At 58.0% G+C, this 14,048-nt stretch overlaps 1 protein-coding gene across 1 annotated transcript; it reads left to right on the forward strand.

Annotated features, from left to right (window-relative positions):
* The first annotated feature begins 4 nt into the window (after positions 1 to 4).
* Positions 5 to 9,856, forward strand: ADAMTS15 (ADAM metallopeptidase with thrombospondin type 1 motif, 15). The gene is made up of 8 exons (XM_010581408.1): positions 5 to 925; positions 5,479 to 5,611; positions 6,294 to 6,461; positions 6,734 to 7,017; positions 7,359 to 7,536; positions 7,661 to 7,842; positions 8,459 to 8,634; positions 9,076 to 9,856. Exons 1-8 carry the CDS (start codon positions 5 to 7, stop codon positions 9,854 to 9,856), a joined length of 2,823 nt encoding a protein of 940 aa, XP_010579710.1.
* Positions 9,857 to 14,048: the final 4,192 nt, after the last annotated feature.

Below are 14,048 nucleotides of genomic sequence, written 5' to 3' on the forward strand. Positions count from 1 at the left end.
GACGATGCTACCGCTGCTGCCGTTGCTGCTGCTGGGCTCCCCGGGGCTGAGCCTGCCCTCGGGGGGTCCCCCGGGGGACACCGAGGTGGTGACCCCCCTCCGGCTGGACCCCGACATCAACGGGCGCTCTTACTTCAGGCGAGGCTCCGCCGAACCCCCCCGGGGAAGGCAAGCGGTGGTTTTCCAGCTTTCGGCTTTCGGGGAGGATTTTTACCTCCATCTCTCCCCCGACGCCCATTTCATCGCGCCCGCCTTCGCCGCCCACTACCTGGGGGTCACCCCCGGCTCCGTCCGCCCCCTCCCCGGCCTCCGCCACTGCTTTTATTCGGGGGATGTCAACGCCGACCGGGAGTCTTTCGCCGCCCTCAGCCTTTGCGGGGGGCTCCGGGGGGCTTTCGGTTACCGTGGAGCCGAATATATCATCAGCCCGTTAGCTGGGGGGGCGGCCGGCGGAGCCCACCGTCTGCAGCGTCGCAGCCCCGGTCGCCCCATCGAGGCCGGAGCGTCTCGTTGTGCCGTGGGCTCCGGGCTCACCCCCGGGGTCCTGCAGGCGCTGGACAAGTATCGGGGGCGCGGAGGGGGGAAAGGGGGTCGGGCGAAGCGCTTCGCCTCGGTCCCGCGTTACGTGGAGACCTTGGTGGTGGCCGACGAGTCGATGGTGAAGTTCCACGGGGACGACCTCCAGCATTACCTGCTCACCCTGATGGCCACGGCCGCCCGCCTCTACAAGCACCCCAGCATCCGCAATCCCATCCAGATCTCCGTGGTCAAATTCCTCCTCATCGGGCAGGACGACAAGGGGCCCAAGGTCACCGGCAACGCCGCCCTCACCCTCCGCAACTTCTGCGCCTGGCAGAAGAAGTGGAACAAGGTCAGCGACAAGCACCCTGAGTACTGGGACACCGCCATCCTCTTCACCAAGCAGGTGGGTGCGGGGGGGGGGATGACCCGGAGGGCTGGTCGCCTCCTCCCCATTTGGAGGAGCCCTGCACCGTGCTAAGGCCTCCTGCCACCTGCCCCCCCATCTCTGGCGCACGCTGGAGGAGGTCGCGCTCGTGGCCGATCCCCCTTTCCCAAGGGACCCTTCACCCTCAGATGCCGGGGACGGGGTTGGCGGGGGGAGCAGAGGTGCAGAGCAAGCCTGCTTGAGCCAGCCCTTGCTGTCCTCTGGGCAGGTTTTGGCCGGAGAAAGCCCTGCCAGGGGGTAAGCGAGGCCAGGAGGTTGCAAAGGCAGGTTGCCCCCACGGGCAGAAACCTGCCGCTCCATCCCCTGCTTGCTGGCAAGAGCCTCGGCAGCCAGTGCCTGCCGGCTCTGGCGCACAGCGGCCACCACCCCGAAACGCGGGGTCTGAGCCCAGAAGAGGAGGAGCATGGCCCCGCTTCCCCCCTCTCCCGGCTGGGAAGAACTCACGGTGCCACCTGCCAAGAAAAAAAAAAAAACAAACCAAAAACCAAACCACCTCTCCCCGCTTCCTCTGACTCATGCGCGAGGTCCTCCTGAGAACCTGGACCTCTCCTCCCCGTGCTGGCTGCTCTGCGTGGACCCAGTTCAGGGCTGGAAGAAAAGCACCGGAGCTACAGCCAGCGCTTGAAGCCCTTGGAGGGGTAGAGGCGAGAGTCTCCTTCACCCCTAGCCGTGGGCTGGCCGCATCCCCAGGGATGGTGCGGGGGGGGCTTTGTCGACCTAACCTTTTGCTCGCCTTTGGCAAGGGCTACGTGGGGTGCGGGGTGCTTGCCGCGCCAGGATGACCTCTCCATCCTCCCGCCCTGATAAACTGGGTGACATGGAAGCAGTGACACCGCTCCCAGAGCCTCCTCCCCACGTGTTTCTCCTCTTCCCTGGGGTCCTGTCTCAGGGTTGACGTCGGTGCGGTGCCCGGCTGGGGTGTTACAGCCCGCACCCCCAAATCGCTAATGGGAGGGGAGGAGGATGACCCCAGTTGGAAGGGGACGGTCGTGTTTTACCCTGGCTGCAGCAGGCTTTGCCAGCAAGAGCAAGTCGCTTTTTCTCCTTCCCCCATCCCTGCCCAGATGTCTTTGGATTAGAGACAGGTTGGGAACTCCCCTCAACAGCAGGGACACCATTCCCAAAACGTTTTTCCAGCTCAGGCACTCGTGGGTGGGAAGGATAAAGCATCCAGCTCGGTTCAGCTGCCCCTAGCCTGGGGTCAGCGCGGGCTGATGATGGCCTGGAGCAGGAACGATGCTGTGCAGGACGTGCAAGACCTTATCCCACCCATCCTCCTCGTCCCCCCCCACCCCGGGTAGGGGCTGTGTCCTCCGGCCAGCTGTAAATCCTGCCGGAGCACAGGCAGGGTTGAATCCCAGCCTGCTGCAGCAGCTCCTGCCTGCGCGGGGTAGCTGCAAAGAGGAGGATGATGCCTGCTGACACCCCTGCGGGGATGAGGCAGCTCCATCTCTGGTGGAAACCTGGTGAGATCACCGGAGCCACACGTGGGACGGATTCGGTCCCAGCAATCTGAAAGCTGCGGATCACGGCCGGGCTGCATTTTTTACACATTGCTAAACCATCCATTCCTGAAATCCCAAGGCAAGCTCGGTGCAAAGGCACACGATCGAGGAGACATCTGCCTGCCTTGAGTGCATCCATCTGTGGTCCCCTGACACCCCAAAGCTTATCTCCCTGCCAAAAAGCTGTTATATAAGCCCCCGACTTAAATTTCATCTCAAGCCCAGTTGATAGGCAGTTTCCAGTTGTGTCAACGAGTGGCTGATGAATGGGGCTGTCCTATCCTGCTCAGCTTTGCTCCCTCCCGATGTTGGTCATGCTGGACTGCGGATTTGCCTTTGGGGAGCTCAGTCCCGCTCAGCCAGTGGGTGCAGATCTGCAGATCAGCAACTTCATCTTCCTACCTGAGCCGGTGCTTGTTGGAGGGTCCCGCAGAGCATCCAGCCTTTGGCTGCACTCCTGTCTCTTGGAAATAGCGTCGCGCACCAAGGCGAAGGGCTCGGCCGTGCCTCCCACCCATCCTGAACCTTGAAGTCCCATCGGCAAAGCTTTGCTGAACATCTTTGGCCTGCTGTAAAACCAAAGGGACATCGCACCAAGCAACACCTGGCTGCAGCCTAGGACGTGGCAGATGCTGCGGGGGAATTTGGGAACCCACCCTCTGTAGCTCAAAGCTCAGATTTTCGGGGTTGCTTTGCCCAGACGTGAGAAGCCTCCATGGCAGGGAAAGCGCTTATGACCTGGTCTCCGAGTAGGCAAATTAATATGCCCAACTGACCCGCAGAAGATCTCAAGAAGTTTGCAAGGGGATGAAGAAAAGCCTTGGAAGTGCCCTCAGATGAAGGTCAGGCTGGCAGGAGAGCCCTGGTGCTGCATCGAGCGGGTTGCTTGGAGCCCTTCAGGGCACTGGGCATCCTCCCTGTATTTGGGCTGGCAGCGGGCGATATCGATGACGGTGAGCACACCGTGCAAAGGCAGAGCTGGCCTGTTGCATGCCACTTTCCCACCTTAAACCTCTTGCATTTCTCTCTCCTCCTCTCCGAAGCTCCATCCTTGCATTGCCTCCCCTCCTGAGCAGGCTAGACCCCCGGCAAGGCTGGAGGAGGCGTTTTGGGGAGGGGGGGTCAGGACCCCTCATTAGATCCCAGAGATTCTGCCCACCCTTTCAAAGAGGGCTGCCCCTAGGAGGCTGTGGCTGGGGGGGTGGATGGGTTTAGGGAAAACCCCGTTAAGAGCCACTTGTTTGTGTATCCCCGCCGCCGGCAGGCGAGGTTCAGAGCGAGAAGTGGGTCAGTGTGTCAGTGCAGGTGTTGGGCCGGGAGCCAAAAGCTCGCCGCGCCAGCAAGGAAACGGCAACTTTTCAAAGAGCAGCGAGCGGCCGCCTCTTCCCCATGATGCTGTGTCATTCCCCCCCCTCTCCCCGTGTCCACCTTCACCCCCAAACCCCCAGCGCTGGGACTGCCACAGGGGAGAGCACCGGCAGAGGGTCTTGGGCAAGCTGCATCCCTGGGTTAGCTCAGCATGGGGATGGCACTGGCTCTTGGTGGCATTTTTGGGGCAGGGGACCCAGTGTCCAGGCTTGCCAGCCCCGTTTATTCACCCTACGCTTGCCGACGGTGGCCCTGGCACCGGGGATGCGGGGTTGCCACCTCCATGTCCCTGCCAGCATCAATCCACGGTGGGATCAGGGATGCAGCGGGGTCCCAGCTGACAAGGAAAACTGTTGCAGAGCAGAGACATGAAGCCGGTTGTACGACGGGGTTTTCCACCGGCTGCGATAGCCGGCCCAGACCCAGGCGTTTCTCCGCCTCGCCTCTCCAGAGATCATGGTCTCGCCTGCGCCTCCAGACTTTGTAGCCACAGGTCTCCTGTTAAAGCCATCTCAGTCCTGGCTGGGGCTCACCGAAGTCGTCAGGACTGTTATTTACCCACGGCTGAACCTGCCTGCACGGGAATGCCTTCAGCTTGGAAACCTCGCTGGAAATGTTGGCAGAGCCGCTCATGTGAGATTTCGAGCAACCCAGGCGCTTTGGCTGGGTGAGCGCTGAGCATGAATCATGCTTATTTATAGCATGGGAGCGCCCGACGAGTCCCTTACGTTTTCTTTTCATGTGGAAAGCTGCTCCCTGTCCCCTGCACGGCCTCCCCTGCAGCTCCCAGCCCGGCTGGGACAGCACCGAGGGATGGGGACGATGCTCCAGCCTTCCCAAGTCGCCAACAGATGCCAGCGTGGGAAGGGGGCACGCGAGGACAAGGCTATTGCCAGGCTGCAGTGGCGGTACCCCTTCAAAAAGGGACTTTTTAGTCGCACAAGCACCTCTGGATCCCAAAGAAGGGCAGATCCAGCCACGACGAGACCCTTCCCGTCCTCTGTCCCGGCAGCATCTACGTGGGGTCTCGCCATCCTTGATTTGGGGGTGGAAGGCTGGGCTGGTTCCTTCTTCAAGCAGCGGGGCTTGGTTGCTCCTTGAGGGATGGCTGCAAAGTGTCTTGGAGAGACAGGAGGGCTTCCCTTAGCCTTGGGAACCTCTGGACCTGGTCCGGGGGCTTCTTGTTCCTAGGAAGAAGTTGAGAAATGAGGTTGAGAAATGGGCCAGCTGTGAGCCCAAGGCCAGGTGTTGTCCCTTCCACCTGTCCGTGCCCGGTCCTTCAGCTCGCGCTGAAGAAGGGAGCCAGACTGACTCTTCCATGCCAAAACCATCTCCACCTTGGCCAGAGGAGCCATTCGGGTGGGGAAAAGCCGTTGCCGAAGGCACGGGAGGATGCTACACACAAAAAGCATCCCCGGTGCCAGGGTTAAATGCAAACACATCGTTGCAGCCTGGTCTGGGTCAGGGTGAGGTTTCCTGCCTCCGCAGCCTTGTGGGCTCCCCATCCCTTTGGGCTGCCTCTCCTCCTCAAGCAGCCTGGGATCAGCTCCCCGTGGGATACCGGGGATGGGATGGGGATGGGGAACCGTGATGCCCGTGCCGGCCCCGGGACTAACCCCTCGTCTCCGTGCCTCGCAGGACCTATGCGGTGCCACCACCTGCGACACGCTGGGGATGGCGGATGTGGGCACCATGTGCGACCCCAAGCGCAGCTGCTCCGTCATCGAGGACGATGGGCTGCCCTCGGCTTTCACCACCGCCCATGAGCTGGGTAAGGCTCCCCGCTCTCCTCTTCCTCTCGGGAGGAATGCCAGGAGCTGGTGAGGTTCAAAATAACCCTGATTTCAACCTCCGGAAGATCAGACAATAACCGGTATCCGGTGATGGGGAAACTCCACCTTGGGGCATAAGAACCCCCCCGAGCCGGGTGGGAAAGAGCTGCTGAGAAAGCAAAAGGCTTTGCTGTTGCGGTTGCTACCTCAGCTGGGTTTCCAGGATTCGGGAGTCCTGAAATAACAGGCGGAGGGCACACCTACCTCCGGAGACACTCGTGGTGCTCGGCGGGAGGAGGAGGAGAAGGGAGAGAGGCGAGCGCTGAAGTGTCCTTCTCTTTGCAATTTCCTTTGTCCTTCCTTTCCCATGTGCTTTCCACATGCACGAAGCAGCCGGGACCGAGTGCCAGAAAGCTCGCTGGCTCAGGGACGCTGCCGGCAGGGTGACTCACGTGTGCCGGTCCTGCAAGCTCCCGGTCCCTGCCTGCAGTCCGAGCCAGGGTGTGCACAAGCATCATCCTTCCCCAGGTGTCTCCTGGGTTATCCACAGCCTTTGCAATCCTCGCAAGGGTCTGCCTCACTCTGTGCCTCAGTTTCCCTCATTGCAAGAAGTTGTGGGGGCCCTCTTCTGCATGCCAAGTGGGGTTATTCATGCTTTCCCCCCCTTTATCCCTCACGCAGGCCACGTCTTCAACATGCCCCACGACAACGTGAAGGCTTGCGAGGAGGTCTTTGGTCGGTTGAAGACCAACCACATGATGTCCCCCACCCTCATCCAGATCGACCGTGCCAATCCCTGGTCAGCCTGCAGCGCTGCCATCATCACTGACTTCCTCGACAGCGGCCACGGTGAGCCCTCCTGCATCCCTCGCCCTCTTACCCGTGTCCCTGTCCCATGGGAGCAGAATCCGTCCCTGGGGCTGGTTACCGGGAGAGGCTAATGGGCTGTAGAGCAACTCTTCTACCCCCTCTGCAAACAAAGTTAGAAGGAAACGGGGAGTTTGGTGGTGTTTCTGCACCGGACAAGCTTTCTTGGTGCGGGGGTGTCCCCAGCAGTGATGCTGTCCCTCCCCACGCTGGTCCCAAGGACCCAGTAGACCCCCCCATCCCCACTCCCACAGGAGACTGCTTGCTGGACCAGCCTGCCAAACCCATTCCACTGCCCGAAGACCTTCCGGGGACGAGTTACAGCCTGAACCAGCAGTGTGAGCTGGCTTTCGGGGTGGGCTCCAAGCCCTGCCCGTACATGCAGTACTGCGCCAAGCTCTGGTGCACGGGCAAGGCGCGCGGGCAGATCGTCTGCCAGACCCGTCACTTCCCTTGGGCGGACGGCACCGGCTGCGGTGAAGGGCGCTTCTGTCTGAAGGGTGCCTGCGTTGAGAGGCATAACATCAGTAAGTACAGGGTGAGTACCTGTGCCGTGAGCCCCCTTCCCAAAAAAACATCCCGCGGGGGTCACCTCGAGTTTTTGTGTGGGTGCTGGCTCAGCAGTCCCCTGCCTGCTGGTGCTGGGGACCCGGTGTGGGGGGAACACCGATGTGCAAAGAGGTGGAGGTCCCTTGGGTATTGCGTATTTCTCCAAGAGGGATGCCGTTGCTCTGCTCTAGCCAGCCCTGGGCAGGTCTGGGGACAGATGTTTTGCTTGCGAAGGGATGGGCTCCGAATCCAGATACCCCCCCCCCCCCAGTTTGGGATGGAGCCGGTGCCAAAGGGGATGCAGCATCTCACCCCGCCGCATCCCCGCAGGTGGACGGTGGCTGGGCGAAGTGGGCACCCTACGGGCAGTGCTCGCGGACGTGCGGCGGTGGGGTGCAGCTGGCCAAGCGGGAGTGCACCGACCCGGTGCCTGCCAACGGGGGTTCCTACTGCGAGGGCATCCGTGTCAAGTACCGCTCCTGCAACCTGGACCCCTGCTCTGCTGCAGGTAAGGGGCCGGAGCTCAGCTTGCTGGTGGTTGTGTGTGTGTGGCTGGTATGACACCACCATAAAACCGGCGCCAGAGGTTTGGGCTAGTCCCCAATCCCATGCCCATCCCCATTTTTTTCCAGTGCCAGGGAAAAGCTTCCGCGAGGAGCAGTGTGAAGCTTTCAATGGCTACAGCCACAGCACCAACCGCCTCACTGCCTCCATCTCCTGGGTCCCCAAATACTCCGGTGTCTCGCCCCGGGATAAATGCAAGCTCATCTGCCGGGCTAATGGCACAGGCTACTTCTACGTGCTGGCACCCAAGGTTGGTGAGAGACCCGCCAGGGTCAATGTCTTGGCTGTAGGATGACTCCAGCGTGCCTGGAAATGAATGGATTTCCCTTGTCTGGTGGGCAGCTTGTGTTAGATAAGGTTGCAGAGGAGGAGAATCCACCAGGCTGGTGTGAATCAGCCTGTATGCATCTGGTTATTTATTTCAGGGCTGGAGTTGGTCCGCGGAGGGTTTATAAAGGTGCCTCTGGGATATGCCCATCGTTCTGCGATAGAGGATGATAATTACAGTGCTGGGGAAGTGATGTGCGTGCCAGGCAGGGTGGGCGGCCAGATGTGGGACTGAGCAGGGTGGTGTTAGCTATGTCCCCAGTGCAGCCTGTTCCCTTCGCACCGATGCAACAGAAAGAGCAGAAAATGACGCAGATGGAGAACAAAAGGGATGTAGTCCCGCACAGCTCTTCTCAGAGACCCTAAAAAGCTTGACTGGAAAGCAGAGCATGAGCAAAGGGCAACACGGTGCCTGCTAGTGTCTCCTCAGGACTTATCTGCTGGATTTGGGTAGCCCCGGGTTGGAGGGCTGCAGCTGGGAGGGGTTTGTGGGGTGGTAGAGAGAAACGCAGCAGCTTGTTTTGCTCACCCTCATGCAGGTTGTGGACGGCACCCCTTGCTCCCCAGACTCCACCTCAGTCTGCGTCCAGGGTAAATGCATCAAAGCAGGCTGTGATGGGAAGCTGGGCTCCAAGAAGAAGTTTGACAAATGCAGCGTCTGCGGAGGAGACAACAAGAGCTGCAAGAAGGTCTCGGGCTTGTTCACCAAACCCATGTAAGTGTTAGGTGACCACGTGCGCTTCCCCCTCTCCCAGCTCTGCTTTTTTGGGGTGGATGCAGGAAGGTCATGGAGATGGTAACGGGGGCTAAGTCCATCCCGAGCAAACTCTCCTGGGGCTAGCGGAGACGTGGGCTAGCTCTGAAGGAGAAGCAGGGCACGTTTAATGCCCTGTGGGCTTCTGCTGATGGAGTTAGCTCCAGTACATCCGTACTGTTGAGCCAGAGGAGCCAAAGCATCTTCCCGTATTGGGGTGACCTCAGCCTAGATGAAAGTCAGCGCAGGGAGGAGATTCAAAATGATCTTCGCAGGAAGGAGGAGATAACTGTAGGGGTGGCAAGATCTCAGGGCCGTAGCTGCAGAGCTTCAGGCTGAGGCCACGTCGTAGCAGGATGTCCCCCTGCCTGATGGCCTCCCCTGCCTGCTCGTCTCTTCCAGGCACGGCTACAACTTCGTGGTGGTCATCCCCGCGGGCGCCTCCAACATCGACATCAGGCAGCGGGGTTACAAAGGGCTGATCAGCGACGACAACTACCTGGCGCTGAAGAACGGGCAGGGCAAGTACCTGCTGAATGGCCACTTCATCGTCTCCGCTGTGGAGAGGGACCTGATGGTGAAGGGCAGCGTCCTGCGGTACAGCGGCACCGGCACCGCCGTCGAGAGCCTCCAAGCCTTCAAGCCCATCCAGGAACCCCTGACCTTGGAGGTGCTCTCCGTGGGGAAGATGACCCCTCCTCGGGTACGCTACTCCTTCTACCTCCCCAAGGAGAGTAAGGAGGACAAGTCCTCCTACAAGAAGGAGGGCAAGACCTCACCGGACCTCAACAACAGCGTCCTCAGCCTGTCCAACCGCTTGGATGGCGGGAGACCAAGCTACAAGCGTCCCTCTTACAAGTGGGCGGCGGGCGGCTGGGAGGCTTGCTCCGTCACCTGCGGCGATGGGTTGCAGAAGCGTTCGGTGGCTTGCCGCGACTCCTACGGCCAACCGGCCGCCGAGTGCGATGCGGCACAGCGACCGGCCGATGTCCGGCTGTGCGGGGAGCCCTGCCCAGCGTGGGAAGCTGGACCTTGGTCTCCTTGCTCCAAGAGCTGCGGTCGGGGTTTCAAGAGACGGGCGCTGAAATGCTCGGTCCCAACCGGGCGCCTGCTGCCCCGGGAGAGTTGCAATTTTCGGAGGAAGCCACAGGAGCTGGATTTTTGCACCTTGAGGCCCTGCTGAGTGGGTCAAGGGGTGTCTGTGAGGAAGGGCATGGTGTTCCTCTGGCTGGATGCAGCTGAGCAGCAGCCAGGGGTTGGGAGAGGGGGAGATGTCCATAGCACATAGCAAACTGGGTGGGGGGGGTGGGGGGAAAGGGAAAAAAAGGGACCTGGGTGTGGGAAGAGAGCACACGTACCCCACGCGCCCAGGAGAGAGGGCTTTAACCAACCAGGTCGCTCAGAGACAGAGCAGGAACGAACATCTACCTCGAAGCTGCCGAATGATGCGGAAACCCACCAGCGGAGACTGGGAGTCAGGGGGGGACAGATGGAAACAAGAAGGATCGCTGCCCAGGATGGATCTGAGCTCAGGCAGGGAGATGCCCCTAAATTGCACAGTCGAAGACTCCCCCATCTTCCCAGGGCCAAGCCTACCTCCCCCCTCTCCGGACTCCCCCGACACTCGTGCTAAATGGGACCAAAAGGATTTACCAATGCAACGATGGCAAATTATACTGTCCAACCACCGGCGTGACGAGGTGCTGGGACTGATGCCTCCAGGGCTCGCCGGTGATGACTTTGCAGCCTGGGTGGTCCGGAGAGCCCCAGCAGCATCCCCAGGCCAGGCTGGAAGGTGGTGGCTTTATTTTCATTTTCTCCTCATGTTTATGACCTGACCAGTGTAGATTTTATGGTGCTTAACTCTGTATTTTTTTTTAACCTCCTTCCTCCTGCCCCGATGGATGTAAACCTTGCGTAGCAGGGATGGTGTTATTCCCGGTGGGCTCTCTCACCTGGCTGAGGTTTTCCTATGGTGCTTTGGGATGGGGCTGTGCGAGCATCCAGTGTGTAGCTGGATGCCCCTTTACACCCCGGTCCAGGGCAGGTTGTAAAATGCCCGCCTGAAGTTTTTCAGGGATCACTATGGACCTGAGATTTGAGCTATCATTCCAAAAAAGCAACAAGCAACTGTACTGTAGTACCATGGCACGGTGCCATACGCGGTCAGACGCAGTCCTGGGAATTGCCAGTACTTGACTCCACTCTGGAAATGGTGCTCGCTGCTCAATGGGACCAGTATGCCGTACCCAGACATCCCACCGCCCTCTGCCCTCCAACCTTTGGGCCAGGTTGGGTTGTTTTTCCTCTGCGTTAAGCCTCCCTGAGATATCCTGAGCTGAACTCTAGCAGAGCTGGGGTGACTTCCCCGCCATCGCTTTTGAGCTGCGGGAGTGGAAGATAAATTTGGGTCTAGGGCTTTCCTGGGGGAAAGGGGCTCAGCGGGGTTCAGGCGTGCGGGGAACAAGGAGGCATTGAACCTCTTGCTGCTGCGGAGCATCTACAACCAGTTTCTCCCTCCAGTGTTTTGTGCAAGGGTTTATTCTGTACCTCTGATCGTTATGTAGCATTGTGCCCGTTGTGTTCGGAGGCTGTCTTACCTCATGCACCGCCCTCTTCCCAACGACCATTTAACACATCATTTAGGTGTCTTGCTCAGACCATTTCACTTTTTTGCTTTTCCACTGATGAAGGTGCCTCTTAATTGGTTAGCTGTGACTGTGGGCAAGCCAGAGTCTCTGGGTCGAGCTATGCAGTGATTGGGATCAGCCGAAAGGGACTACAGGGACAATACACAGGTCATGGGTAGGCAGAAGATGCTGTCTCAGCAGCTAGAGGCTTGCAGCCTTCCTTGCTGGCTTGGTCCCATGCAGGTATAGCGTGGAAACTTCTTGTGCCCTTTGGTCTGCTCTGAAAGGTCTCCAGCTGTGGGCAAGGTGAGAAAGATCACAAGAAACAGGACAGCAGGTAGCACAGGGGTTTCCTTGCTAGACCGTTCCACCAGCTTAGCAAACCCCTTGTGACAATGTTTGCAGACCCATCCTCCCAGGATTTATGTATTGCCTTTTTGAATGCAATAACATTTTGGGTCTCCATGCTGCTTGATAGAGCCAGGAGCAGATGTTGTGGTTGCTCTGCACAACAGGGGGATGGGATTTAATGTTCTAGGAAATCCCTTCTAGGTCTCCATTCCCATGAACGTATCATCTAGTTTCAGAGGGTTATCCTGCGTCGCTGAGCTTGCCGTGCTTTTGTTTGGGGACAGAGCTCCGAGGAGCTGCCCTTTTGTGTCTTGCTGTCCAACAGATGGTTTCCAAGCCACAGAGGAATTGTCACCCTTGTTCACGGGGAGGGGAAGGATGGGGCAGGAGGGATTTCTTGTGTGCGGTTCTTTTGCCGAGTGTGCAGCAAAAGGACGGAGATGCCGATCGTACTGGCTGCTTTGTGTATACCATGTATACTAAACATCAATCTCTGCTGTTTGTGCATCAATAGCAAACCTGAAATAAAACTGTATTTAAAGTTACACCTGGATCCCTGGGGGATGCGGTCGTGCCCATGTCATTTAGTTGGTGGCTGCAGAGCATTTCTTATTGCGATCCTGGCCTCTTTGAAGCCTCAACTCATTTACTGCAGAAAAAACCCCCAACCTTTGAAAGCCTAACAGGTTTATTCTGACTTGCTTCTGCTACAGGATTTGTTATTGGCAAAAAAAACCCCAAACCCCAGCCTGAAGGAGCCCAGAGGTGGATTAGTCCCTGCAAGCCCCGGGGCTCGCCTGCACCGGGACGTTAAATGCATGAGGCCAGTTTGCTTTGGCCTGAAATCAGGATGCTTTTTTTGTCAGGATAACAGCAATATAGAGTTAAATGGATTAATGTAAACTGGAACAGCGCTCTCATATCCTGGAACAACCGTGTCTGCACATACCATTTTCCGGGACCATCCCTTCCCGATGTGCTATTCTGGAGTCATCCGCTCCGTATGCGGACAAAGCCTCAGTCACAGCCCCTTGTCACATCACCTTCGGATGGTTTGGGAATAGCGAGGTTAGCTTTACAGCTGAGCCAGCCTGGCATGGCTGCGGGGTCGCTGGGTGCCCGGAAAGCAATGTGCGTTCCTCCTGCCGATTCCCAGCACACCCTCCCTGAGTCAGAGCCCTCTTTCCCCGTTATATCAGGCCAACGGTGAGATAACCCTCTTCCTTTTAATGGGACACGTCAGCTCAGGGATGCCTGATGTCACCCCCTCCAGCTCTCACCAGGGACAGATTGCCTGGTATTTTATTTTCCCCCAGCAAACACAATTTTTTTCTCTCCTATGTTGTAATGATTTGGCAAAATTAATGTGTTTTATTGGGGGCAACCTTGCTTTGCTTTTCATTACCATAAAGAAACAAACACAACAGGCCCGACCAAGCACCTTCCCCCTCGCTGGCTCCTACAGGGAAATAAAGGATTGATTGCCTGCACCTCTTCCCACACGAAAGGTCAGTTTCAGCCCAAATATATCCCACGCTGCAAAGGCTCCAGCTGTAAACAGTTTTATTAGGAACAGAGAGGGAGATTTCCAGCCGGCGCAATACCCCGTGCCATAGCTTTCCCCTTGAGTATCTGTTCAGGAGAAGAAACCCAAGTTACAACCAACACCTTGCTCCTCCAGCACCAGATGACAGCCACACTTTTAACCAGGTGCCCTTAAAAATTGCCCAGAGAGGCAAAAAACCCCCACATAAGCCCCAAGTATTTACCTGGTAAGGAGGGAAGAAACTGAGCCCCAATGCCAAAAACACCTGCTCAGAGGGAAGGCTGGTGTTTAGCCAAGTCATGGTCTGTTTGCTCAGGGGTCTTTAGCCCAGGGAAAGTTGTGGGGACTTAATAGGGCTGAGCCAAACACCGACACCTGGCACCAAGGGAGTGACACAGGTGATGTCCCGCATCCGTATAAAGCCTGAAGCCACAGGAATAGGCTCCTGGTGAAAGAGAAATGATACGGAGCATTATACGCTGAGTCTAAGGGGAAGGGGTAGCTTCTCCCAGCATCATGAGACGCTCTCATTGACGGCTCTTGAGCTTCCTAGTCTTCTGATACTGAAAGATTTTGTGTTTTGCTTCCCTTCACTGTGAATTTGTCTTCTTTGGATTCTCTGATGTCTAATAAAAGGCTGAGCTGGCTGCTTTCCCCTTCAGGGGACACTGATGCATCTTCACCTGCATCCTCCAGCTCCACTAAATGCGAAGGAAACCTGTAGCTTTGAAATCCCAGCTTTGCTGTGGTTAAAATGGGGTTAAAACCAGCCAGGGTATTGAAGGTGGCAGACAGATTGACAGACTGACAAGCATGAGACTCATCCCCTTAGGCCAAGGAGTTGTGCC

The sequence above is a fragment of the Haliaeetus leucocephalus genome, unplaced genomic scaffold (genome assembly GCF_000737465.1).
Source record: "Haliaeetus leucocephalus isolate CR32 unplaced genomic scaffold, Haliaeetus_leucocephalus-4.0 Scaffold773, whole genome shotgun sequence".
Lineage (NCBI taxonomy): Eukaryota > Metazoa > Chordata > Aves > Accipitriformes > Accipitridae > Haliaeetus > Haliaeetus leucocephalus.